At 39.0% G+C, this 25311-nt stretch overlaps 1 protein-coding gene across 1 annotated transcript; it reads right to left on the bottom strand.

The window, feature by feature from the left end:
- Nucleotides 1-2180: 2180 nt before the first annotated feature.
- LOC110051151 (inhibitor of nuclear factor kappa-B kinase subunit alpha-like) lies at nt 2181-23553 on the bottom strand. Its single transcript, XM_089276613.1, has 28 exons — nt 22971-23553; nt 21439-21543; nt 20676-20885; nt 18258-18327; nt 16670-16758; nt 15641-15730; nt 15191-15229; nt 14789-14874; nt 14179-14237; nt 12782-12830; nt 12558-12690; nt 12354-12418; nt 11704-11833; nt 10850-10946; nt 10214-10245; nt 9986-10077; nt 9533-9634; nt 8972-9021; nt 8805-8863; nt 7459-7574; nt 6368-6408; nt 5343-5442; nt 4707-4803; nt 4110-4157; nt 3789-3856; nt 3555-3608; nt 3002-3053; nt 2181-2798 (listed from the first exon to the last, which is right to left on the bottom strand). The coding sequence occupies exons 2-28, from the start codon at nt 21538-21540 to the stop codon at nt 2739-2741; spliced, it is 2190 nt and encodes a 729-aa protein (XP_089132739.1). The 5' UTR covers nt 21541-21543; nt 22971-23553; the 3' UTR covers nt 2181-2738.
- Nucleotides 23554-25311: the final 1758 nt, after the last annotated feature.

Raw genomic sequence — 25311 nt, 5'->3', positions numbered from 1 at the left:
AAGTTTTTACTGCGTATGGTAATAGCATTTGCTTGGAAGGTTTTTCTCCAGTTACCTCGTAGATATTTTCTTGCCCAAAAGAGTTGCCAACAAGGCACCGGTGGCGATGAGGATATTCCGTCGGGATTTCTGAGTTGCTAGTTAGAAGAGTATATAGAAAGGCATCTAGTTCTGCTGGGAGATTGATTGCATTCTCACATAGTTCAGAAGATTTCGGTGGCCATGCCATTTCAGTATTATTTGAAAGAACTACATTACAGATGTACAGTCCAACTTGCTATTTTCCTTGACTTTACATGGAGTCAGCTCTGTTGTCGAATCGCTGAGATAAAGTTACTATCTCTCTGGCCAGTTGAGCATTTGAAAAATTTTTGGAAAGAACAAAAACTTTATTATTGTTCGGGAGATCTTCAAATTGTAACAAGTCGCCGAGATCGTTTTCTAACTTTCTTCAGAAATGTCTTTTTCGTTGATTCGGATATTTCAGTAGCGCCCATTGATCGCATGGAGATTCCTGCTTCTCTCTCAGATCAACCATCTAAATAAGCCTGGAATTTAATAAATCTGATCAAATAAACTGAAACAGTTTGTCATACGCTTGCGACTCGATATCAAAAAAATTAGTTTTCATCCGAGTCCGGTTCACTGCTTTCCAAGTCAGTGTACTTACTCGCTTTATCTGGTCAGGTACAATCTAAAAAAAAACGACCATGGTAACACGCTTCAGCTGCTACCAAATCACGACAGGCAAGGCCAATAAGCGTGCTATCACCCGCAGCAATAGCAGCTTTTCTAAAGCATCTAAATACAAGTCAACCTACAGAGTCAAAGGGATCGCGTGTTCTTGTACATGCAGTCTTATTTTCGCAAAAAGTGTACATTTTCGAGCAAGTTCTTCTTGTGCTTGGCTCTTGCCGACGAGATCTTTGCCCTTCGCTTTCCAAATTAAACTTCAAAATCTGTTTCGCGGCCGTTGTTTGAGAAATGCTCTCCAACTAATCGCGCTTCGTGCCAAAAAGACTACGGCATTTCCTGTGACATATGACTTGGGGAATTTCTCCTTCCTTGGTATTCTCTGCCAATGAATAAAGCAATGGCCCATGACTTTTAATTGTAGTCGCCTACAATAAATATTTTAAAGAGTCGAGATCTTTTTTTAAAATAGGACTAATTAGCCGACTTTTATCACATGAGCAGTGAATAATACAAGTTGTAAAAGCAGGTCGTTTAGTTTGGTCTATAGGAATAAAACAACAATTGAAACTGTGCATAGCAGTCAAGTTTCCTTGAGTCGAACAGAGACTCTTGAATGTTTGTATTTTGTTCAGTGAGCATAAAAATATTAAGTGTTCCCCGTTTCTCTGTATTACTTGATAAAAAGCGTGCAAACTGCGAAAATTTGGTAAGAACTTTGAAGTATTTACCATGCAGCGAGACCGTCATCTTAGACGTTACCCATGATGCTTTTCGAGTTTGAGCTGCATGGTTTCATTTAAGTTTTTCTTTTTCAAATCAACTTATAAATTTTAGTTTTTAACCTTATGTTAAAAAAGCTGTTTACTGTACAATGTAGTAATTATTAATATTATTAACGCATTTAAAATAACTGTTTTAACGTGAGCCTCGTTTCCATGTCGCAGCTCTATTTTTGAAAAAACAGAAGTACGCAAAAAATACTGAAAGCTACTCTTTCACGATTGCTATCAAGTAAATTTGAAAAGTCTTCATACAACCTTTCATCAGATATCACTCACATTTTCTCCCCCCGAGTGGTACCGAGAACCTGCCCTGGCCCATGGATTATATAGCCAGTAACGCTAGTATTGTAAATATTTATAGTTAATATTGTTTGTGTGTATTCCACTAAAAAAAAGATAAGTTCGATTTTTCAACATCCCGGTTCCCTCTACCGAGCCATCATGCAGCTATACTGCAGCCATTGCAATCTTTTTTCAACCCGTGCCAAGAGGTTTGGGCTATATCCATATATTCACCTAAACAATTTTATCTTCAAGCACCAATTGGAGAAAAAGAAATGCTCTCGCAATGGAAGTTTCAAGAAATGCCCTAAATGTCCGAACCTTTCTACTGTGGAAATCAGTCTAGTCCAGAATTTCAGGAAAAAGACGTTGGGAGTTTGGCACGCCATGCAAGAGACACCAATTGTCATGATGTGACGATTTAGATTGTCATATAGCAATTTTATTGCGGTAAATCACTAAGGACTATACAGCATAACTATCTAAAACTAAAAAGCTTGAAAGCTTGATATGGACATGACACAATCACTAATAAAACTTCGACTACTATGTAGCTTAAAATGTCTCACAATTTAACAATAAAAACCTTGCGTACAAACAGTTTTTTTTCCGTTTTAGAACATGACACTTGTTCAACAGACAGTGCCTGAGTAGTCATTCAGTTTGCGAAATTGTCGGTCATTAGCAGCTTGGCGGTGTTCATAATTGTGTCTTGCCTCTGCCAGGCGTTCACTCAATGGTTGGCGCGCAGCGCGAAAAATGGCGCGGCGCGAGAAGCGCGGCGCGCAAGGTCGCTCTTCGCACTAAGCCTCTGTGTCCTATATTTCCTTCCCCCGTTTTCTTACCCTTGCGCCCCAACTATCTGAACGCCTGGAAGAGGTTAATTCGATTCTTTCATCACGTTATGTCAGTCTGAAGAGGAGCAAATCCACGCTTAATATTCAACAACCGCGTTTTAGTAATACTTTCTTTTGCACATCAAACGCTCTCTTGGTCAGTTGAGCTATTTTCTTCCTCAAGGAATTCCCAGTCGAAATTCTGAAAAGGAAAACAAAAATGTGAATCTTTCATGTGCCCACTTGTGATCAGCAGCTGATTTCCTTCTATGTAATAAACACACTGTCAAGTAAACAGGTACTGAGAATAAAAAAAAATGATCAGCCTGTAGCATGAAGCGTATTATTACTCTGCCTGGATGGAATAGTAGCTAACTGTGGAACAAATCATGAACAATACCATACCTCCGTCTCACTGATCTGATCAATCTTCAATTTGTTTATCAATCCGGCAAACCTGCAAAGTACGAAAGTAGAAGTGTGAGAATACATAAAAGCAAAACGTTTCTCACACCAAAAGTCATTCCCAGCTTGGGTGTGTCAATGAGGCTTCGGAACCACAGCAGCAATAACGTCTGAATGATATGCGTAAGCTTATGGAATAGACTCTCGTTGCAGGAAACTTGAAATGATTTTTTTTTCCTGCGAGAAGGTTGTCTGCATAAAAATAAAGCCGCTTGTCATGGGCAACGCGGCCTCCAGCAACGACGGACAGTAATAATAAACGGTTTGCCTCGCTTTCGCGTTCGCCTGAGATGAAGGTTCTGACTTCTCGGCCAATCAAACTACAGATCAACCTTGACACGGCTCAAGCGACTTTCCCGCGCTTTCGTTTTGAGGTTTAGCTCGTCTGCGCACACCCTCGATGCTTGGTTATGTTGCACGGACATAATTTCAGAAAAAGGTTTCCCGGAAACTCGGCTAAATTACCCAGCTAAATTATTACGTTTTGACTTACTTTTCAAAGGATCTAGAGCTCTCCTCAATTAGAACAACGGATTGTGTACTGAGACTAAAAAGGAAATGCAGTACATTGTAAGTGCTTCTTAATGCCTCATCTACAATCACAAAAAGACACAAAATGATTGCCAACGAAAACTTAAACACAAAGTCTAGGATTCAGTTATTTGATTTAACGAATTTTGCCCAAAACAAGAACAGAAACTTAAATTCGGAACAAATAGTAACATACCAAGAAGTTGTGAGTGAAGAAATTGATGTATGTGGACTGCTTGACGAACGATTCTGTTCTCTTTGCCTCTAAAGTAAAAAGAAAGAAATCGTGAATTGATGTTGTCTTTTCTCTATCAGAAGTGCTTACTGTATAAGTGGGCTCATACACCCACAACAAAATAACCAAAATACAAAGCACACTCGGATGGGTCGATGCCCCTTGCTCACTCGAAATGGCCAGTGACTGCGTAAAATGTGGCGATCTTACCCGATCACGGAGCTATTAAACGGTTTAATGTTCATGTTTTTAAAACCCTTAACAAAACACATAAATAACAACCTTTGATTGGAGAAGTCTCCACAGGTCAACTTGTCTTTGCTTCTGCATCTGAGAAAACAAAACAACAACGAAAAAAAACTAACAATTCTTGTCATGTTTGGAAACTTTGCCAGTAGTTATCAGCTTCTTTCCTCTTGTCTGCACCCAAAATTTGACTCGTTTCCTCTTGTTATAAGCCGCTCAAAACTCTGGAGTATCAACTGCTAAGAAGTTGGTAAAACCCAAAGCAAAATTGAAAAACATCTAATTAGTTTTAAAAGTCATTGGATACCATAATTTGACTATTATCGCAAGGATGCTTAACACTAAATAGAGTCATTGAAAGTCATATCGCTCAGTAAATTACCGGAAAATCCGTTCGGAACATTTGCTCAAAATGTCCAGTTTCGAGTCTTCTATCAACGCCAGAAAAACAAAAACTCCAAACGAAATATAAAAGGTGAAGGTCATCTATTTCTAATTCGGTTGGTTTGATGATGGACAAACCTTTACCAGGATTCAACAGTCATGTCAAACAGCTGGTTCGCTCAAATTATAAACACTCATGAAAACTGCCTTCCTGATTGCTCCGTGCCAGTTGTGTTTACACGAACTCACCTCTGTGAGCTCATCTGCTCTGGTGATAAGTTTCTCCTTGACCTGTATAACACGATACATGAGTTTGCGGATCTCTCTTCTGCAGGACATCACTTCACTGCGAAGAAATTCACCGACAAGAAACAGAAATCAACTTCTGTAAGTCATGTCCCGTTAGATGTAGAGGATAAGAACATGAATGGTTAGATAGCTTTCCACTGCTCACATTCACTCCGGTTCTTGTAGCATGGAGCGACCACGTGTAACTCTACTCATACCTAATGGGATGCTAGTCCATCTAACTTAATTCCCCCCTCCTGTCCCACCAAGTATTTTTGCCATGGGTGAGTGGAGAGAAGCACCATGAGGTGCCTTGTCCAAAACACAAGATACTGGCCGAGCCCTCACCTGCTCCTCTCCAATGCACTAAATAACCAATCATTACTTCTCAATCTGCACTGAAAGAGATCAAGTTTCCTAACAATCAAGCTAACCTTAAGAGGTTCTAAGGTGGGCTCACAGTCGTTTCTCGAGTGACCCATTTTGGCTTAAGTGCACTGCTATTTACTGTCACTGAGTAACTAATTTTCCAGATTATTTCATAGTTTAGAGTTTTTTTATGTCACAAGTACACGTTTCCAAAAGTACGTACGTTACCTTAACTGAGTACAAATATCCCTGTGCAGTTTCTCTCTCTGTGCAAGAATCTGTAAGATAATCGTGGCCATTGGCTGACTGTCCGCGGGTCGTCTGTCGCCTTCAAAACACAAGATCCTTTCATTATGAAACCCAAGCCTCCTATTATCTTAAACTCAGGGATTAAACTCTTAAACTCAGGGATTTGACATCTTGTCGGTGTAGTTTGGGTAGTGTTAAAGTTAGGTGTCTAGCGATTCATTGTCTAACTGTAAAGTTCTCAAAGTAACAATCGTGACCAAAACACAACCTATACTGACTTCATGAAATATCAATGAAACAGTCCAGTGACGTAATATGTACTTATTGACTGAGTGGAAGAGAATGTTTGGCCCGAGGTCATGAAATACTGACCAAGCAAAGAGAGGCCCGTGCGTCCTGACTGAAAGCCAAATGTTTTCTCGTCCGGCCCGACCGAACTGAGTCAATGAGCATTTTATCATATGACCGCTTTTGTTTACTTCTTCATTAATGAGGAGTTTTGACTTTCTTCCTGTGCTTTCGGAGCAAGTGGCAACTGAAGTAGTTCTGCATCGGACAGCTCGCCAAGATAGTTAATTTCCTATCAGAATGTTCACTTTCTTCACTCGTATTGAAGAAAACAAGGTTTTTCGCGGCCGTAGTGTTTCTAGTAGGGCCGTGCGCCTTTTTCTTGCCCAATTACTTCCACGCCTGCGGCTTCATACAGGACCATTGTTCTTATGGTTTTCCAAGGAAGTAGCGCGCGGGGCCGTGCGGGTCATATGACGGTTCTCCCAAGGGTCGTTATTCCACGAGGGTCCAATTGTACAGATATAGAAGATTGATCGACGTTATTCAAGTTGATAAAGTTGTGTTCTGAAGTTTCTTTTAACACTAAATCAGGATGAAGTATTTAGCTTACAAAAATATTGACAAATTGCACTACTTGGCTCATGAAAGATGCTTCCCTTTAAGGAAAGAACGAAAACAAATACCAAACACAGATTTTAAATGGAGAACCTTACTTTGTTTCAGCTTCTCGTAAAGTTTGACAGCACAGTCGTACCTGCGAAGATAGAGAGGAACGTTTCATCAAAAAATGACAATCGCGGGTTTGTGGACACGATAACAAAACAACCGTGTAGACACATCATTTACCGAAACTTCAACTTCTCACTGGTTTTCAAAACAAGATTATTAGAAAAACGTCAAGACTGCTTAAGGTGGCCGAACACAGTTTTCGCGCGCGCTTTTGCTGATGCAATTCAGTGCGGGCACAAGGATTGCAAACAAGAAACATGCCGTCAATAGAGCGATGATTTTGTTTACTCAACACGCGCACTATCTGTGCTATTTTTCTCTATAATTGAACGCGGTGTGTTGATGGCTTTAGTCTTTTATTACAAAGATATGTAACGGTGCAAAGAACCCAGCAATTCTCAGCTTTTTCCTTGTTACTGAAAGAACCCAGTTCAATGCAGCGCATGGGTAGTAAGTAAAAAAATTGCGTTTGAATGAAAAATTGCACTCTCGGAAATACGCCTATTTCTCGAGAACCACTCATTAGAATTTCACGAAATTTGGCACGAAAATACTTTAGGAAATAAGTAACTGGACTATTGAAAATAATTGAACTTTAACAAAGGAAATTCTAGATACTCCAGCGAACCTTCAACAAGGGATACTTAAAGATCTCTCTGTTAAATTATTAGCAAAATGGTGTTAACTTGTGAGAATCGTTACAAGCTTGTTGCATGCAAATTATAACGAAAATCTAATTACTAGATTTTCTACAAATAAACAAAACTGATTTTAAAGGCCTGTTTATATTTATTCATGTGGCCATGGCAACGGCACATACGTCAGCTTAACCATCAAAAAACCAAAGTTTGTGTTGTTAACTTGCTTGCTGCCATTTTTGGCGACCGAAGGATCAAGGGTTTTAGAGAAAAAGCTGAATGAAACACAGGTATCAAAAACTGTGTTCAGCCACCTTAACAAGTGTTGAGCCATGCTGGACAGTTCAGTTCCCGTTTTGGAACTCCAAAATGGCCGTTATCAAAATACTGTCAGTCTCTTAGAGTTACTGTTTGTCAAGTTAACCTTACTGTTGTACCTCATTCCATCAGGTTTAGATTTCGATTGCGTTCCACTTGTGTATGGACTCTTCTGCAGCTCAACAACTTTAGTCTGTACTGCTGCTGTGAACTCTTTCAGTTGTGTTACATCATTCTAAATGGGATCAGAACAGCCTGGTTGGACTAAGATTTATGCAAGGTAAAGAAGAGATGAAGCGAAACAAAATTTTACTGCGAACAATTGTACGCAAGAGATACGCAAGTGTTAAATTCAATACGTTTTTCAGCACAAAGATTAAACATGAATAACGGAGACGAATTCTTGTCTTGAAAGAAGAGTTTTAAAAAGTTCTTTTCTGAAAAGGAAGTTCCGTTTTGAACGGAGAGGGTTCCTTTCTTGAAAACAGAACTTCTTTTCTTGGAAGAAAAGGTCTTTCCTGATTATTTTCTTTCTTGGAAGAGGAATGTCTCTTCTTAGTAGAAGAATGTCTTTTGTTGGTAGAAGAATGTCTATTATTGGGAAAGGAATGTCTTTTACTGGCAGAAGAACGTATTTTCTTGGTAGACGAATGTCTTTTATTGATAGAAGAATGTCTTCTCTCGGTAGAAGAATGTCTTACATTGGTAGAAGAATCTCTTTTCTTGGTAGACGAATGTCTTTTCTTTGTATAAGAATATTTTTGCTTAGTAAAAGAATGTCTTTTCTTTGTACAAGAATATCTTTGCTTAGTAGAAGAATGTCTTTCCTTTGTACAAGAATATCTTTGCTTGGTAGAAGAATGTCTTTTCCTGGTGGATGAATGTCTTTCTTTGTACAAGAATGCCGTTTTTTGAAAGAAGAATTTCATTTCTTTTCTTTTCTTGGTAAAAGGATTTCATAGCTGACAAGAGGGTGTCCATTCTTGGTAGAAGGTTCTCTTTTCTCGGCAAAGAACTTTTTCCTAGGCAGAACTAGTTCCATTCTTGGCTGAAGAGGGTCTCTCCTTTGTAGAATGTTCTTTGGCGTTTCTTGATCAGGCTTCATAGTTGGATATTAGGCCACACACACACACACACACACACACACAAAAAAAAAAAAAACAACAAAACAAAACAAAACAAAACCGGCGGGAAAGGAAACGATAAGCGAACTAAATCGGTGTACACAAAAGCTCCCTCTCCGACAAGCGCTCGGCACGTTTGGTTTGCCGATTTCTCTTCGCGAAACTCCACTAGAAAGCTTCACAGAGTTCTTTCGGAAAGAAGTTCTTTATAAATTGATAATGGCTGGTAGGTTAATTGATTACAAGAGGTTTTATTAAAAGTTAAATATTTATATTTAGTTATCACAGCTCGATACCATAAATATTGTCGTACAGATACATTATCTAACATTTCGCCTTACATTCTGAAACGACTCCACCTTTTTCTGCGCCCGTTTCCAGTTTCTGAGCAATTTATCATCTGAAAGTAACAAAAGCTTAACTTAATAACGTGTTTTCATTCACATACCGAAAAACAACATATTATTAAATTTGCAATTAAATATTTAACCAGGCATTTCAAACTCACTTTTTACAAGGTTGATATTATCAGCATAAATTTCTAAATCAGTCTGTAAACTGAAGAAAAAGATCATGATTAATTACTAGGGGCGGACCATTTACGGGGGTATAGGCATGAATTTTTCAAACCCTTTCATGTACTAGAAATTTTATTTTTCTCGGGACGTGTGTATGACATTTGTTTTCCAAGTATGCTTACAGGATACGGTTTTGTCAAAATCACCTCCCCTCCCTTAAGTGTCAAATGGCCCGCTCCTAAGAACCCATTATTACGTAAGATTTTGTTGACATAAATTAAAATGCTGCGCTGCACCGCTGCCGTTGACAAAGTTTGTGATTAATTTTTGACCTCTTTCAGACTACTCTTTTAATTTGCCAACCAAAATGGAAAAAGTGAGAGAAATGGAGTTCGCAATGGTCAAACGGAAACCATCAGAGGGTGGTCAAAAGAACATTAAAGTTGTCAAAAATCAGTCGAAACCTTTGCCAAGTAGCAAAGGTACGGCGCAAATCAATGTAATTAACGAGCCTTTCCCAATACAATTACAAAACTGCACATTCAAGATACCTGGAGTTGAAAAAGTCTATTTTTGCCTCCAGTTTGTTGGATTCAGTTAGAAGTTCAGACTTGAGCTGTCCAAGTTTGGAATTAAGAACTAACAATGAAATCCTGAGGGTTGGAAGAGAAAAAGAAAACTATTGATGTTAGTAGAACATATGACGGCACAGTAGAAAAAAACACTAACGAAAGTGGAGACAAATTTTAGAATACTCCATTTTCAGCACAATTTTATCAACGAATGGAAAAGAAACTAGCTTTTGAGAACTTTGAATAGGAAACTTTTACAATCACAGAATGCAAATGCGGCTGTCTGTCATCATGTAATATCAGTATGTGCGATGTGTATGCCATGGAAAGCTTCTCATAGTTGAACGTATGACGAACAAGAGGTGCGAGCATTCTTTTTCTGTAATTACTATGACTTAGCACAAAAATTAAAAAAAGAATCTCTCAACTCACTGTGCCGCTCTAAAGCCTTCAATCAGCAGCTGATTTATCTTTGTCTGTTCACGGCAAAAGTTCACGCCCTGAGCAAAGGCCCTTTTCAATTCCTGAAAAACAAAGTGTTTTGAAACTTTAGGACAGACTGTCACCTCATCAAATAAGCTAACTGTATGTCCTTGACATACTGAGTAACTTGTTCCACAATTGAATTTCTAAACCCTGAGGCTAAATGTATTAAATTACCTCGTACGACATCAGCGTTTTCTGCTCAGTGACTGAAACAAAAGGTATTTAGACGAGATGAGTTACTAAACTTAAATATTTGAACGAAAAGTGTAATTGCCGACATGCACAGGAACAACTGTATATGAAGCTTGTCTGCATTGTAATGAGTATGAGTCTTAGAGGGCGACTGGTACATGTACCCACGAAAACCTTAACAACGCTCATAAAGACGTACACAAAAGTTCTATCATCTTCAAATCTAGTATATACACAATGTCGTTAGTACAGAGACAAATATTCCAAAAATATGTGCTTCCTTTTGCCTTATGGGCTGAGTTAGGCTCGCATGGTATTGTAGTAAAATGTACAGCGGCCGTCTTCTCTCCAACGGAGGATCGAGCGTTGCCTAGCCTCCGTGAAAAGAAGTAGTGGACGTACACAGGCAGGCTAAGCTTTGTCTTGATGTTTGGGACCGAAACGACCTCGACTGTATCTGCAAATAACAACCGACCCACTATCAACAATGACGTCACGGCTATAGCTTAGTAGTACAGAGGCCACGGATTAAATCTCGTAGAAGTCTTTGTTACTTTAGGTTTTACTGAGGACAGCTTTTTGCGCTATCGTACGTTGCTTACAAAGGCTGCATCTTACCCATTCCTTGAACTGTAGGTGGCAAAGTGTACAATGGCCGTGTGGATTTTGGTTCAACACTTGTTGGCAAAAGGAACAGAGCGCAATCATCTCCAATCTTCACATGCATATGCAACAAAACAGACATTAGCTTGATGTAGTTCGCAAGTTTGTTTTGGTGACAGAATGTTCTCTCGTTGAAAGGGTTTGTCTCCCATGTCTTTGATAACATATCCATGTTGAAAGAGAGTTCGTTTGTTTCATTGAAAAAGGTACATACAAGAAGATTATTGAGACATGAAGTAGCGAGAGGACCTACGAATAAACCACAAGGCTTTCAGTATCAGTCCCTCTCACTATTTACAACATTAAAAATCTGGACAAGACCACGTGGGCGGTGCGATGAGGGCAGAGACATTGAGGTAACAATATCTAGAGGATCTACAAGTGAACTGTGGAGGCGGCGTGACCTAGTGGTTAGGGCGCTGGATTTGTAATCTGGAGGTCCCGAGTTCAAATCCTTCTCCCTGCCACTAGATGGATTTGTGCCTGGTGGTCAAAGAGTCAACTCCTCCACGCTTTGTAAATAGGCAACTGGTCAGCCTCCCGCCAGTTGGGATTTTTAACAAGTTTGTGTTCAATTTACAAGATTTGTTTTCTTATTTCAGTGTCCACAATTAGCACAATAGTGCTAAACACTTCGACAATTAAATAAAGTGATTTATTTTTTATTGTATTTTTACTGTGAAATCGCGAGTAATCTATTCAGTTGTCATAACTTAAAATCAACTTATAGTGTGAACAACAATACCACATAAACAATAAACACAACAACAGCAATTACACTGATAACGAAGAGTTTCCTTATTTCTGACCTGATCATCCTTGATGCAATCCATGACAAGTGTATTTGGTTTAACAGCCTGCCCTGAAGCCAACAACAATTCCTGCTCCTTAACATCGACTCCAGTTGCCTCAGATAATTTCACTTGCAGATCCTCTATCCTGAAACAAGAACAAAAAAGAAAAAAAACTTAGGTTACAAAAACTTCTCAACCTTGTTTCATGGAGTTGTGGCATGATAACTGTTTCAGGTCCGTTCTGGTATAAGATAAATCTAAACTTTCCTTTCATTCACAAGCACTGTTCTACTCAAGGCGTAAAAGACATCTGTTCTGAAAACAGATTCGCAATAGGTCATTTCCAAGTTGCATTTTGCCTCTGCGTCAAGACGATTCTTGGTGAAAAACCATCCATAGACTCCATATGAATAGTAGTTTCACCTGGACGTTCATTTTCATGCAAAGTCAAGCCGTTTTCACTTGAAACGTCTTAGACGTGAATTCAATTGGCCTTATGGAATGAGAAGCAGGCAGAGAGACCGGCTACGAGAACGATTTTGCCTGTCCGATTTGACTTTCTCGAGGATTTTTTTTCTGACTGAGAAGTTCAACAAGATTTACATGCCTGTGAAAACAATTTGCTCTCCTGCAATTTGAACAACAATCAATGAAACAAAACTTACGTTTCACTTGGTAATACTTCAAATGGAATCGCCACTGCTGAGCTGACTAAGAATACACGGACTATCTACAAAATGAACAAGCCAGTTCCGTGTATTAAGAAATTCATAACACTACGTTTAAACATAACCCTTACGGCTTTTAAAGAAACTAGGTCGCTGTTACATTTTATTCAGTCACTGGAAATTGCCAGTTACAAGAATTACCACAGTATTGATGATCTTTTCAAGCACATCAAAGCACTCCTTCTTGCCACTTTCAAGAATTGATCCTCCACGTGCTTGAGGGTCCCACAACAACAGCAGTCGAAGAAGGGCAACAAACTTGTCTTGAAGTTGCCTGATACGAAAGAAAAAAGTGTCATACTATTTCAATCACTCGGTCTCATAAAGTTCCTTCCCTGACATGATGGCAGGCAAACGCCACTTACCTGCAGAGGGAATTGGGAGTCGGCAGAACAGAAGAGAACTGTATTTCCTCTGAAACGAAGTCAAATGTAAGTCAGCATTACAGCAGAGTGCAACAAACTACAGAATCGTAACATGCAGCAAGGCACTAGTGAACCTGTACAGCGCTACATTTGCTTCATATATTTATTTCATTATGACAAAGTTTGTTAAATACAGTAACAGGGAATGTCATGCATAATGCAAGCCACGGTGCACCACGGTGCACCCCGGTGGACCACGGTGGACTATTGTATATCAACACAAATGAGACAGCCTCATAAAATCAAATTCAAATCCGTCTTAGGAGGCGTTCTAAGTGGTGGCATGCCTGCTGACTTTATTTGGTACTCTAACCTAAGAAGGACAACCTGTTGCCATGTACCAAAACAACGCTTTAGATACTCCCAAACATTTGGTTGGACTATGTCCTACATGCAGCTAGAGACAGAACCAGGAAGAATATAGAGTCCAACCACCATGATGATGATTACATATTTGTACCTTCCGCCTTTTAATACACACTTCCCCCTTTGCACCGTTTTTTTTAATAGGCAACCCGTTTCCGATAAATACCCACTTCCAATAAGCACTCCTATAGTAAAGATGGCATTTGAGATATTGACATACACTGTCGAATAGATTGATTAGCCAAACAAATTATGTGGTGTGCTTTTTCATTAGAATGTAACATCAAACATATTGATTTTGAATAATGCAAGCAAGATTCATGGCAAAATTATCTAAAAACAACGGCACAACTCGGATTCATCGAGCATTTAGGACCCATGAACACCAGCAAATACAGGTAACCCCATTTGGACTTTGTAATTCACCATGGACCTTCCAGAGGCTTATTGAGCGACAGGTCAACGTGGGGGTAACCCTGCAATGGATCTGCATCCCATCCAGGGAGGAGTAGCAATATTCCTTGTTATTTCATGCTACAGAATTGAAACAATGATAAGCTCTGGCCTAATGGACCACTTGGTTTGTATGCAGACTTAACCTTTTACCTTCTACTAATGTAAGCGGCTCAATTATTTTTGACAGTTATGTAACAGACAATTCAACGCTTACAATAACAGCACGTCCCTATTCTTATCCTTGGTGGAATTTTTGCTTTGTTGGTTTCAAAACATATTATATCATTTTAAGTGATTGTGACCTGCACTTTTGTTCACGAGCATCAAGATACAAAATGTTGTAATTATGAAACTTTTAGTACAACCTTTCACTTATTGATTGCACTGTATAACCCAAACTGACTAACGAAACAACACGCAGCTTTTAAATGTAATAAGCCTCAAGTGAGCCCTGCACCTTGACTTGCCTATTGTGCAAAGATTTACTTAATGTTATGCTACGCACAGTGAGTTACCTTTTAGATCAAAGTAGGCACAGATGTCATCCGGTCCTTTGCCGCGAACTTTATTATACCTAATGAGGATCAGGCAATGAAACTAAATGATGTAGAAACCACTGCACATAAAATTTTATTACATGGATTATTTTTACACATTTCACCACTGTTTGTGGTACAACAGATCCAGTCACATTCAGAACCAGCCTAGTGGCTGGTTTAGGTTCTATCGAAAATTCTTTAGAACCAAAATGTCATCAACAAGAGCTATTTTATAAATCAGTCAAGGGCAGTGCTGTGCTCCCAATGCCAACTTGCTTAAATGTGTCAGCAGCCATTATAACAATACAAGTTCTCATGATTCCTTCATAAATCACGGTGTCTCAGGGAATATGAATATGAAATAAATTAAATAAATTATTTCCCTTGTTGTGATGTGCAACCTTCACCAAGTAACAGTGCACAGCGTAAGTAAAAATCGATGTAAAAATTGACTGGGGCAAACCGCTTTAGAAATAAACTTAACCTAAGTCAAGTCTGTGTAACAATGTGAGACAACTTTTAACTGACGGAACCATCAAAGATGAAATAACCAGAGTCTGATTTACAGTTTATAAATTCTTCATACCACTGGACTGGAGATAGTTCGGTAAGAAAAGGCCGCATTCCAGTAATGCATTCAAACAAGACTGTGCCAAAACTCCAATAATCCACCTGCAATAGTTAACGTTAAATATTATTATTGACTACATCTGTTTTAGCTCTGGTCTTGAACAACCACTCACTTCAGTGAATCCTCCTAGTACTGTCAAGTGTACTACCTGAATCATTTACTGGATGAGCAAGTAAACTAAAGAATGAATGTACATGTAGGATCAAGGAAGGGAATATAAAAAAGAAAGAAAGAAAATTGACAAAAAAATAAATGAAGGAAGGGAGAGACGAAAACTAAACTTAGTCCTGATAGAAAAGATACAATGTGAGCTGGACAAGATATCTTATGTTTAAGCTATTAGTAAATTTGTCTTACCGTTTTTGTGTATTGCACCTTGTCAAGCAGTTCAGGGGCCTGTGAATCAAAGGGAAACAAAAGTGGACATCAAAAACACAGTAATAACTAAACAACACACATTTTCGTAAATGAAGAAAAATGCTGAGCAAATCATATAAGCACTTCATCCTGGAGTCAAATAGCTTCAGGTAAGCATTCAGGTAACTTTCGCTTTAATTAACTTATTCTCACTAAAATGAAATGCAAGCAAGTCAAGCAAGTCTATAAAAGGATTAAATTTCAGAAGTTCTTATTTTGAAATGATAACTCTCATCCTCCTAAACTAGTTCAAATATTAAACACTGTAATTTGTCAATTGGAGGTGGGATATATAAAATGCGTGATCTGATTTCTGATATCAATCATTAAAAAATCTATTCTAAAAATCAATTCAAGCCTTGTCAAGAAACAATTTCACCAGTTAAATACCAGATATTTTAGAGTCCCGACAAAAGTGGTAGCCAGACTTCCTTGATCCAGTTCTTTTGCATAGCCAAGATCTATCAGTTTGTAAACTACCTAGAGGAATAAAATATATCAAATATGATTATATATTTATTATATTTATTAAGCCCCCATAACTGAAATACCATGTTCTTAGAGTGGACCCAAATAGGGCTTGCCTCAAACACAATACATCTACATCTCTTATAAGCAACAGCACCATTAACTCATGCATGACCAGATGGGTGTCCAAATCTCAAACACTAAGTGCAAAGACCCTCTCCAAATCTCAAAAACTAAGACCTAAGATCCCCCCTGAATCTCAAAAACTATAGGATCCCCTCTGAATCTCAAAAACTATGACCTAACAGGGCTGTGCTCTAGAAGTGCCTGGCCACAAGAGACTAACTTTTCCCTTTGGGTGACTTGAAAAACTTACTTTTTCATATAAGCTTAAGTGCTGGGCACCCAGAATTTCATGGTCAGGAACCTTTGGGCAGGAGTTTGCTTTAATCTGAAACTTAAATCAACATCAGGTTTAATTTTTGCCATCCAAAAATTCCTTGCTTGGAGGGGGTCTTAGATTTTTTGATTCTGAGCGGGTCCTAAGTCTTAGTTTTTGAAATTTGGAGGGGTCTTAGGTCATAGTCTTTTAGATTTGGAGAGGGTTTTAGGTCTTAGTTTTCTAGATTTGTAGGGGGTCATAGGTCTAATAGTTTTTGAGATTCACAGGGGGTCTTGGTCTTAGCTTTTAGATTCGGAAGGGGTCTTAAGTCTTTGTTTTTGAGATTTGGAGGGGGTCTTAGACCTTGGATCTTAGGTCTTTGGTCACCATTATTAGACTCATAAAAATGTGAGTGCTTTCTGCAAGCCAGAATAATGTAGAATGAAGTTTGGAAACCAGAATGATTAAGACTGGCCTGGCCCCATAGCAAACAGTGAAGAAACAAAACTCACTCCTAATCCCTCAAGGCTAGACGTTATATGCTTCTAAAGCATCCAGCTCTGTATTACCTTATTATCCACATGACTTATAACAATGTTTTCAGGTTTTAGATCTCTGTGAATGATGCGGTGGCCATGAAGAAATTCCACTGCAGCAGCTAAAGGATGATAAATAAAAGAACACCAAGGATGCTCCATATGATCATTAAATCCAAATTTTATCTATTTCATACTTAAGAGCTGCCACTTCTTCTTCGAAAATTGTCTATGTCATCTTGAGCCCTCTGCTTTCTTTCAGCTAATAAGTTTTCTACAAACATGCAAGCCATTTTTGTTAACTATCACCTGGCCTTATACTTGGCCTAGTCAACAACTGAAAAGGTCTCTCCATTATATTACATTAGCTGACCGACAGAATTCCACCTGAGCTGAGCCTGACCTGTCTTCCTATATGAATTTGGTTATTGTCCAGTTGGTAAATTCTGTGTGACACAGCTGGTACATGGCACATTTGCTTTGTCTACATGAAGCTTATGATTTCAACATGGTGGACATCGATTTTGACTTCTGCAAGTATCCTGGAGATGACAGGTTCACAGTGTGGAAACATTTAGACTTATAGAATACAAGAAAAGATCCCCAGTGCTACTTATTTAAGGGACATATGGAGAAATTATACTTGATCAGCAGACTCATCTGATTATAATCAATGATTGATCATTTGGGACAATCTGGTTATTTTCAATGACTTCTTATGAAATATCAGTGGATCGATTCCCAACAATAAGATGCAAGAGGTTACATGTATTATAAGATGATGTATGTACTAACTGTGTTATTCTATGAATAACATTAAATTATTAAAAACTGGATCATTAGATAATGCAATTCGAGAGTTTTCATGGGCTTAGCCATCATGGGTTATAAATGAGCCATCATACCATGCTCCACAAATATGGTATAAAGCATACAGTCACGTGATTTTTAGGCCGTTTTTGTTTTTACTAATTATTTTAATTAGTTTTCTATATTTTGGGGGCATTTTTAATAAAACAATTATTCCACTTGTGCTTGTTGGATATGAGATGATTATATAGCCAACTCATATCCAACATGCTATCGTGGAATAATTGTTAATTTAACAAATTGACGTCAGTTTTTTATGCATCTGTCCTCTTATTGATAACAAATTGCGTCATAACATTGTCAAAGTGGCTGTGGAACCACGGGCCGCAGGCGAGTGGTTCCCCCGTAAACTTTGACAATGTTATGACACAATTTATTGTCAATAAGAGGACAGATGTATTAAAAAACTGACATCAATTTGTTTTTTACAATAACAAGACCCCAAAATGGTCAAATCCCGGGAATAAATGAGGGGAAAAGACACTGTAAACTTGCCGTAAACAAAGATAAGTGAATTTTATTCAAAAGGATGTGAACAATATCAATAGCTTTTCTCGCTTTTTGATTGGCTACTTAAAAAAAGTCCTTAAAATCTCATTGGTTAAAAAGTTGACAGTTTGTCAGCTGAAAGTTGAACTTGAAAGCTTGCATAGATTAAAATTTTATCTGTCTGTACCCTTATTGATGATAAAAATGAGCCAATCACTGTGCAAGAAATTAGACAGTTATTGTAAAAAATAACATTACACACCAACATCTGAGGCAATCTTCAAAACTGTCTTTTCTTTCAGCCCACAGCAACTTTCTGGGGAATTTAGTACCTAAGGATTTAAAATAAATCATAATTAAGTACATAACTATATAAATATACATGTATAAGATGGAAGCTTGCTGTGGTCAAATTAAGAGTCTGACAATAGACCAATTTCAATATATTAAAATTCATCCTAAAGCAATAGACCCCAGTGCGAGGCTCTGGAGAATAACTACAGAGTTTGTGGGGTTTATTCCCCAGAGCCTCGTGCTGAGGTCTATTGTGTTAGGCTGAATTTTAATATATCGCAATTGGTCTATTAGATGGACTCAGATACCATCTTGGGTCATCTTCAACCTCTTGAAGAACAAATTGGAGGTTACATAGAACATGAAACCTCAGACGATGCGCGCAATGCATGCCAGTTGACAGAGAGTCTTTAACTTATGTAATAAATGGAGCTCCACTTTTAGGCTTAGCTAATAAACAATTATTGGATGAGTATTTTGTGATATCTGGAATAATCAAGGTCGAGGTAAGTGTTATCAGCCTCAGCCTTCGGCCTCAGCTGATAAAACTAATTGAGACCTCGATTATTCCAGATATCACAAAAACCGAATCTAATAATTGTTTTATTATACATGGTTTAAAAGAAAATAACGACAAACGCATTATCCCGGAGAACACAGTTTATTTTCAAGACCTTGATTATGATCAATGAACTTGACATTGCTCTTGGAAATGCACTGCATGCACAACCTGTAATTTTCAAGCGATGACCTTCACTCGAGAAGTCCATTTATTTGACTAACTGATAAAATGTTACACACCCAAGTTATGAAACTAATTAGCATATTACACACACATTCCACACGCATACATTCACATGCTCGTTCCACACGTCCCTTTGCAAGTTAAATACATGCAGTTTCAGCAAAGTGAATAACAAAGAAAGTGAAAATAATTATTGTCAGGCCACAAAGTCTCTGAACTTTGGATTTGGTTTAACCGTCCTTCCATATCTCTTAACACATCTCTCTGGGCCACTGGGTCTTGTTGGAGTCTTCACGGGAGATCTCTGAGGATTTGGCTTTGGTGGACCACTAGGTCCGGTTGGCGTGTTCACAGGAGACTGCTCAGGTGGAGATTGGGAACAAGGTGGTACCACAGGGGAGGAAGAAACAAAGCATATGTTGTAATTGGTCGCTGCAGGGCAAGTAAGTTTAGCAGGAGCCGGTTCTGGAACGGACAGGAGTTGTCTTCTGTTTTCACAGTACTCCTTTCCTTCAGCTTCCACAACGTACGACCGTGGCTGTGGAGCGGGTTGCTTGACAACGCCTACTTTCTGGTACCCTCTGTCAGTCTGAAGTCGCACAACTTGCTGTGAACGGAGAGGCAGGAGAGGTTTGGCATGCTGATCATGGTATGACTTTTGCTGTTGGCATTTAAGCTTCAAATGTGAGGAGACGTGCCTGGTGTTGAGTGCTTTTGGAATAAGCAGTTTCCTCGCAACAGGAAGGACACATCTGGTACGCCTCGACATCAACCACTGAGCAGGAGAGCCTTGGACTTGATCCCTTGCAACATTCCTGAAGTTAAGAAGGCCAAGCAAGGGGTCGGAACCATCTTTCTTACACTTCTCAAGCAGGCTCTTGGCTTGTTTGAGTGTATTCTCCGCGAAACTATTGGACTGAGGAAAGTAGGGGCTGCTAGTAACATGCTCGAAGCTCCATTCGCTGGCAAAGCTTCTGAATTCCCTACTTGCAAATTGTGGACCATTGTCCGTTAGCAACTTGGATGGAATTCCATGAACAACAAAATGTTGTTTCATCTTCCTGATCACGCTTCTAGACGATAAGTCACTGAGAGTGCTCATCTCAAACCAACTGGAGTAGGAGTCGACGAGTATCAGGTACCGCAGTCCACTCCAGTCGAATATGTCTGCGCTCACAAAGGACCAAGGGAGGTCTGGAACCGGGTGAATGAGAAGCGGTTCTTTCTGCTGGTGGGGTCGAGCACTGTTGCAAGGCTGGCACGACGCTACATTGGAATCGATATCAAGCATCAAAGAAGGCCAATACACAGTTTCTCTTGCTCTCCTCTTTGTAGCGTCCATTCCAGGATGCCCCTTGTGGAGTTGCCTAAGGTACTCCTTACGCAAGGTCTGTGGAACCACAACTCTCAGGACTTTCAAGATGACTCCATGGTCCACGATAAGCTCATCTCTGATTGGAAAGTAAGGCTGTGCCTGTGGGGGTACACTCTTGGACTTTGCTGTAGGTTGCGCTGTTTCCCAGAATTAACTGTAGGCTTTTAGCCAATGAGTAGACAGATGGTGACTATGATGTATAATAAATCTATATACTAGCTCTATGTATGCATTAGACAGTTTTAGAAGGTCATACTGTAACTGACCTTTCTCAAGTCTCCTCCAGAGCAAAACTCCATGGCCAACAGAGGAAGTTCATCAACACTGACATCCAGTGGTGCTGGAACATCTTTAGCTGACACAAGGTTTGGGTGATCCAGTCTCTTCATTATGTCAACTTCCTGTCGCCATAGCTTCTTGTTTTGAGCATTTAAATCCATGCGACATCTCTTAAGGGCAATCTGTTGCTTGGTAATCTAAAATACAAAGTAATTACAGAGAAAACATTATTGATAGTCTCAAGAAGCTAAGGAAAAGACCTTATTCACAATAATTTAGTTATGATTTGTTATGATGGGTGTTTCCAAGGATACAATGGTCAAGTCTTAGGTCTAGTTCACACCAGCAACACAATGACATAAAAAAGATAACGATTTGCAGTGTGAACATTCTGACATAATGACATAACAGCAACATTACAGTTATGGACATAACAACATAAGGAAAACAACTGACCTTGTCCTTGTCCTTATGTCGATGTTCACATTACCGACAAAAGCGATTATGTTGTTATATGTCATTATGTTGCTAGTGTAAACTAGGCCTTACACCAAGAACTAGCCATGGGTGTATCACAACGTAATGATCACTACTGTATTCAATGTCCAATATTGCTGTCTTTTTCAGGGGTATTGTTTCAGCTCACTGTGTTGCATTCTTGGTTGTGCGAGATGATTCATTCTGACAGTGCCTCTCAGTGTCCAGATTATCTATGGTTACAGACAAATTATCAAAGATCTATGCACTTACCTTGTTCTCATACAGTGTAACTGTTCCAAAACCACCGGACCCAATACATCTTTCCTCCACCCACCCCTCCCTTGATTTTTTCCTTTCTCTTCCATATTCCATCACCTAGTATGTATATATAAAAAACAATTTCTATTTGCTTAATTTAATATAATCATCTCTTCTAACAATGTTTATAAAATAAAAATACTGCCTGCTTGTTGAAAGATCCTGTCACCTGTGTAAACATGCATGTATAAATGGTCACAAAAATGTTTAGACGCAAAACAAAGTGAGACAGTCAAAGCGACATGGAAACCCTTTAGAACCAACTGCAATGTATCTCAGTCTACCCAAGCTTTGACCTCATGCTATCCTATCAGTGCCTAGAGCCCTGTCCAAAGGCGAAATGTTTTGCGACCAAACATGATCAAACACTGTTTGGCGACCAAACATTTTTCTGTTTGTTTTGTCTCATAAAATTTGAAAGACGTCAAACACTTTATTAAACATTGTATATCTTTGATACCGTTAGCCCACTCAGTGCACAATACTTGATTGCATTTGGTTGCCAAACTTTTTCGCATTTGGACAGGGCTTTTGTGGCACAGAGGGCTTCAGCCTCTTCAGCTCTAGTTGACTACAGCCACTCGGCAAGCTTCTTCCCAAAATACTCAATATTGCAGCTCCTTATTCTACGCCAAATTGTTCTCGGTATTTTAACACTTCTCCTGTCATATTAACGACTTAACTTAATTCTTTTGCTATGTTTTGAGGGACTAGCATGTCATACCTCATAAAGAAACACTGACCACTCACTCAAGACATTCATGATTCAAAGAGTTCAAAAATCGTCCAGAACTAAATTCAATTCAAAACTCTGTGTTAACGGCTTTCACAGGATGCAGGTAGTTTGAACTCTAACGAAATCAACGAGTTTACATCACGTTCTGCCAACGTGGTGTTTGAATCCACAACGGCCAACGGTACATCACACAGCACTGTACCGTCTATACGTGGAACAACCATCGGTATCTAATACCTGATTATTTTATAACCTCTGATGTCTTTGCAGTTGAGTTTCCTAAATGATGACTTAATCATGTTTTCGACCGGTGAATATTTGACACTGGGGTTTTTGACAGGATATAAACAGGATACAAGACAACAAATTCCATGATCCTAACTTCAGGAAATTTCCCCCAAGTAAAATTTGTTGTTTTAATTCTTACCGGCTAAAAATCCCACTAAAACTTAAATGATAAGTTATTCTCTGCTGCGAATTGACCAATCATTGAATTTAATACTGCGGAAATGATTAGCTTCGCACTTTTAGAAATGTGACAAATGTGCAGCAAACAGTCGGAAGTTCCAGATTTTTCAACAGCAATGCGACATTGACCGCACAGCTTGTCATGTCCTGTGATTCATTTGGAAGCAATCTGAATACCCTTCAGTTCTTCAGAATACATTTCAGACATTTAACCTCCACTTTAAAGCTACTGCAAACAAATACTTTTTTTTAATTCTTTGTCAAAAGTGCGTTAACTTACCTTTGAACTGCCGAAAAGCAGCTCAACTTTTTCTTGAGGTTGCCCGCCAAAAAGATGGAAGCCTGCAAAGCGGCTCACATGGCTGCCAACAACTACGGAAAGTGGTTGCTAAAATTAAGATCTTACGGCTCCGTTCAGTAGAGTTTAGCTATATGTAAAGTTCTACATTTAAATTTGTGCTTAAAGCACGGGACAACAATCATCAGTACAGATTTAGCACAAATACTACATACTGCAAATTCGGGAATTTCCCCGAAAGACGGAAGTGGCAGGAGAGTGGAGTGTTGTGGGTAAAATTGTGACTTGTCAGGGGAGGAGAGCGTAGCTGAACCTGACAACTTTGACAACGCTCGCAAAAATTTGTTCAAACGCTTGTAATCTTACAACTTAGCCTACTTCACTAACTGTCTTGAAGTCCGGTTCAGCACCAAAGACCAGTAACACAGAACAAGATCATAACCTTTCTCACATATTTCAGAGTAATGCAACCCGGCAAAATGCAGCCGTCTGCTGAACAGGGGTGGGGAGGGGTTAAATATGGAAGACGCAAAAAAAAAAAAAAAAAAGGCTGGAGTGAACAATGAAAGTACGCGAGACGAAAACAGGTCCAACAAGCAAGTTTCCGGGAAAGTATATTTTAATCGACACCTGGTTTGCAATTATATGCCATGCAGCAATAGTTTCTTTGAATTTGCGGAACTCAATCTTTTTTGTTACAAATTAAATGCTTCGGAAAATGAAAGTACTGGTGCACAGTGTGGAAGTTTTTACATCCTGTTTGTCATTTGCCATATAAATCCCAGATCACTTAAATTTAGAAATTCAGGCGGACTACGAAATGACCTCAAATTAACAATCACATTAATTCTAGATATGAAGAAAATTCTTGAAAATTCTTGACTGCTTGCATCGCATTGCTCTTCCTTTGACAACGTCATCAAAAATCACTTATTTCAACAGTTGTTTTACAAAAAAAAAAATTGAGATCTCAATTCCGTAATTAACTCAGTCAGTACCAAGATAGATCATCAAAGCCTTTCTCATTACAGAGTATCCCTTGCAATGTCAGGTAGTAGCTAGGTGATGAGAACTTGGGAGAAAATCATCAAATGGGTGCCATAAATTCTCAAAACGCTCAGCAAAGGAAATAGTTGGTAACTGGTTGGAAGAATCAGAATTTTTAGCAAGGGAGTGAGTGTGTAAGAAGTATTCAACTGAATCAAGTGCGAACCTTTTGTCTAAGTGACACTTGGCAAGAAACTTGGTCACAACCCGGATGAGAGAGTTGGTTTGTTTTGGAAATATTATCATCACAATGCAGGGTAGGTACTCAAATTTGACAAAGGGTTTAAGGTTTCCTCTCAGTTTGCGTTTTAGTGATCTTTGGCTCGTTTAAGTTTGTATCTGTTGTAGTTCAAGTCGCCTGAATTTTGTCTTTTTAGCTCTGACCAAAGGTTTCAACTTGTGACGATGGCCAAGACTTCATCAAACTTCTGTTGACCTACGTTCACTGTGATTGAGATGCGGAATTTGCATTAAGTCAAGACGTGTTAAAATGCAAACGTTTCAGTACAACGTTGAACAATAATATATGAAAACGCGCAAGGGAGCCCACGTGTAGTGATGTAATGGTTTTCTGCCGAGTTGTTTCCTTGGCATTTTCAATGCATGAGTAAATTTTTGCCCGTTCGGTTGGCCAAGTAACTCGACAACGAACTCAAGGTCACACTTTTTTAAAAAAGACTTGCTTCCACTTACGACTGTTTTACTTGTCTAGGAGCTAAAACAAAATCAGTCAATAGCGTATGCCTCGGTTAGGAATCACTATCGCGCTGTTAAACACCTCTTCTATGCATCAGGCCAACGAGTTTTCAGCGAGTCTCGCGTTTGTTTTGGGTCGAGATGAGCAACGAAAATACCTGTATATATCTGCCAATGTGGGTGCACTCCACAGCTAATAGCCAGTCAGGCTAAGTTGTGAAAGACTTACATTCATACCTTGTTGACTGGTTCCGTACATCTCACACTGAGAAGACACTTGTCTGAAGTTGAACTCAAGGTGAATGTTCAGAATGTTTGCAGTAGTTGATACTCTGGAAATATTTGCCAATTTTAAAACAAACGAGAACGCTGTTTATCCAATTAGAACGCGCGTGGTATATAATACTGGATATTACTATTAGCATATCCACTGCTCGACCGTCAGGAAAACGCGCAAGTTTGACTCGATTTCACAGTAATTGGGAGCAAGGCAATCGTTGAAATGGCTTTCAAATTGGTGTTTGAAAATTGGTGTCATAAGTTTCCGAACTATTTCTTTTCTGCTACAACAACTAGACAA

The sequence above is a fragment of the Orbicella faveolata genome, unplaced genomic scaffold, assembly GCF_042242905.1.
Source record: "Orbicella faveolata isolate gen_17 unplaced genomic scaffold, um_ofav_v1 contig_46, whole genome shotgun sequence".
In the NCBI taxonomy this organism is placed as follows: Eukaryota; Metazoa; Cnidaria; class Anthozoa; order Scleractinia; family Merulinidae; genus Orbicella; species Orbicella faveolata.
Note: the sequence above shows the minus strand (reverse complement) of the source record. Positions and strands in the feature narration are given on the sequence as shown.

Coding starts and splice junctions, on each gene's coding strand:
- LOC110051151 (XM_089276613.1), bottom strand. CDS start 21,540: ATGGAATATGGAAGAGAAAGGAAAAAATCAAGGGAGGGGTGGGTGGAG. Junction 6,409..7,458: donor TCTAAACCTGATGGAATGAG/GTACAACAGTAA, acceptor CTATCTTCGCAG/GTACGACTGTGCTGTCAAAC. Junction 4,804..5,342: donor GATATTTGTACTCAGTTAAG/GTAACGTACGTA, acceptor ATTTCTTCGCAG/TGAAGTGATGTCCTGCAGAA.